This window comes from Priapulus caudatus, unplaced genomic scaffold (genome assembly GCF_000485595.1).
Source record: "Priapulus caudatus unplaced genomic scaffold, Priapulus_caudatus-5.0.1 Scaffold291, whole genome shotgun sequence".
NCBI lineage: Eukaryota > Metazoa > Priapulida > Priapulimorpha > Priapulimorphida > Priapulidae > Priapulus > Priapulus caudatus.
The window spans coordinates 248392-249619 of NW_014577352.1; the positions used below are offsets into that span (position 1 = coordinate 248392).

Sequence of the window (1228 nt, forward strand, 5' to 3'; positions counted from 1 at the left end):
ATATACCCTAATACTGAATGAGAAAACGCCACTGCTATGATAAAACATATATGTAAACGCGGCCAACATTAGTGTGATGAGCTATGTTATTAGTGAATACATTAATATTAAATGAGAAAACACGCTAGTTCTTTCATAAAACATGTACACATGTCTAACATTGGTGTGATGAGTTGCATTATAGGTACATGCATTAATATTAAGTGAGAATTAGTTAGATGCTAATAGAGAATAGAAAAGAGAAATAAATAGAATATAGTTAGTCATGTTAGTGCTTCTTTAAACATGTGAACGTAGCCTGACATTGGTGTGACAAGCTGCATTATTTGTACGTTGATAGGAGGCCGCAGACTTGGACACAAACGGCATCGAACTAAAGGATATCATCGCTAGGTGTCATCCGAGTAGGAAGCTACCCGCCTCCTACCCACAGACAGGTACCGAGTTATCACACATCAAGGCTGTTAGAGGACGGCCCGACACCGTGTACAGTTCCCGTGTGTTTGCGCAACTTTCTCTTCGTTTTGCATCCGTGTCTATCCGCCTCGTAGTTATCTGTATCGTAGTAGATGTTATCTGACCAGATGCGAATCGCCGTGGTTACAGTTGCGGTGAAGCAGGAGGAGCAGCAGGCGGACGGGGACACGTCCGGGGCGGCGGCGGCGGCGGCGGAGGCGGCAGCGAAGAGGAAGGTTGCGAAGAGGAAGAAGAGGAAGCTGAAGCTGAAGATGGCTTCCTCATCGGCGGTCGGCGCATCGTCTCCAATGGAGCAGGGCTACGGTGACCTCGGGTCGTCCATGGAGGTCAAGCGGGAGCCGCCGCTCACCATGGCAGACTTGGACGACGAATTGAATAGGTGAGCACTGCTGACGTGCCGATCGCTCGCGGTGGCGCAACCTGGTGGTGAATTTAAGAAACTACCAATCACGAGTGACCCTCCATGTGTAGTAGTGCGTACAAGTAGGCATTGAGAGTCGAACATTATGGGAGGCTATTGGGTCAGTAGATTCCCTGATAATAATTACTAATGTGACTACTGTCGATGGAATATCTACGTTATATGTATGTGTGTATATTATATGTTATATCTAGCATTGTGGCTTCACTTCGTGGAGGCTGACGTTTGTTTTTGTGGTTTACAGGCCAATGACACCAAAGTATCTAACGACGAGCTACGTGTGTTACTTCAGTCTGCTGAGAGATCTCATCAAGAGCAGTCCTGAGTCGC

The 1228-nt window shown here is 46.8% G+C and overlaps 1 protein-coding gene across 1 annotated transcript in view; it reads left to right on the forward strand.

Moving 5' to 3' along the window:
* The window catches only part of LOC106808628 (nuclear factor related to kappa-B-binding protein-like), a 21325-nt gene that overhangs the window by 5059 nt on the left and 15038 nt on the right, over positions 1-1228 (forward strand). The window contains exons 11-13 of the mRNA XM_014811419.1: positions 341-437; positions 607-856; positions 1143-1176. Coding sequence (XP_014666905.1) covers positions 341-437; positions 607-856; positions 1143-1176 — 381 coding nt within the window. The remainder of the gene's footprint in view (positions 1-340; positions 438-606; positions 857-1142; positions 1177-1228) is intronic.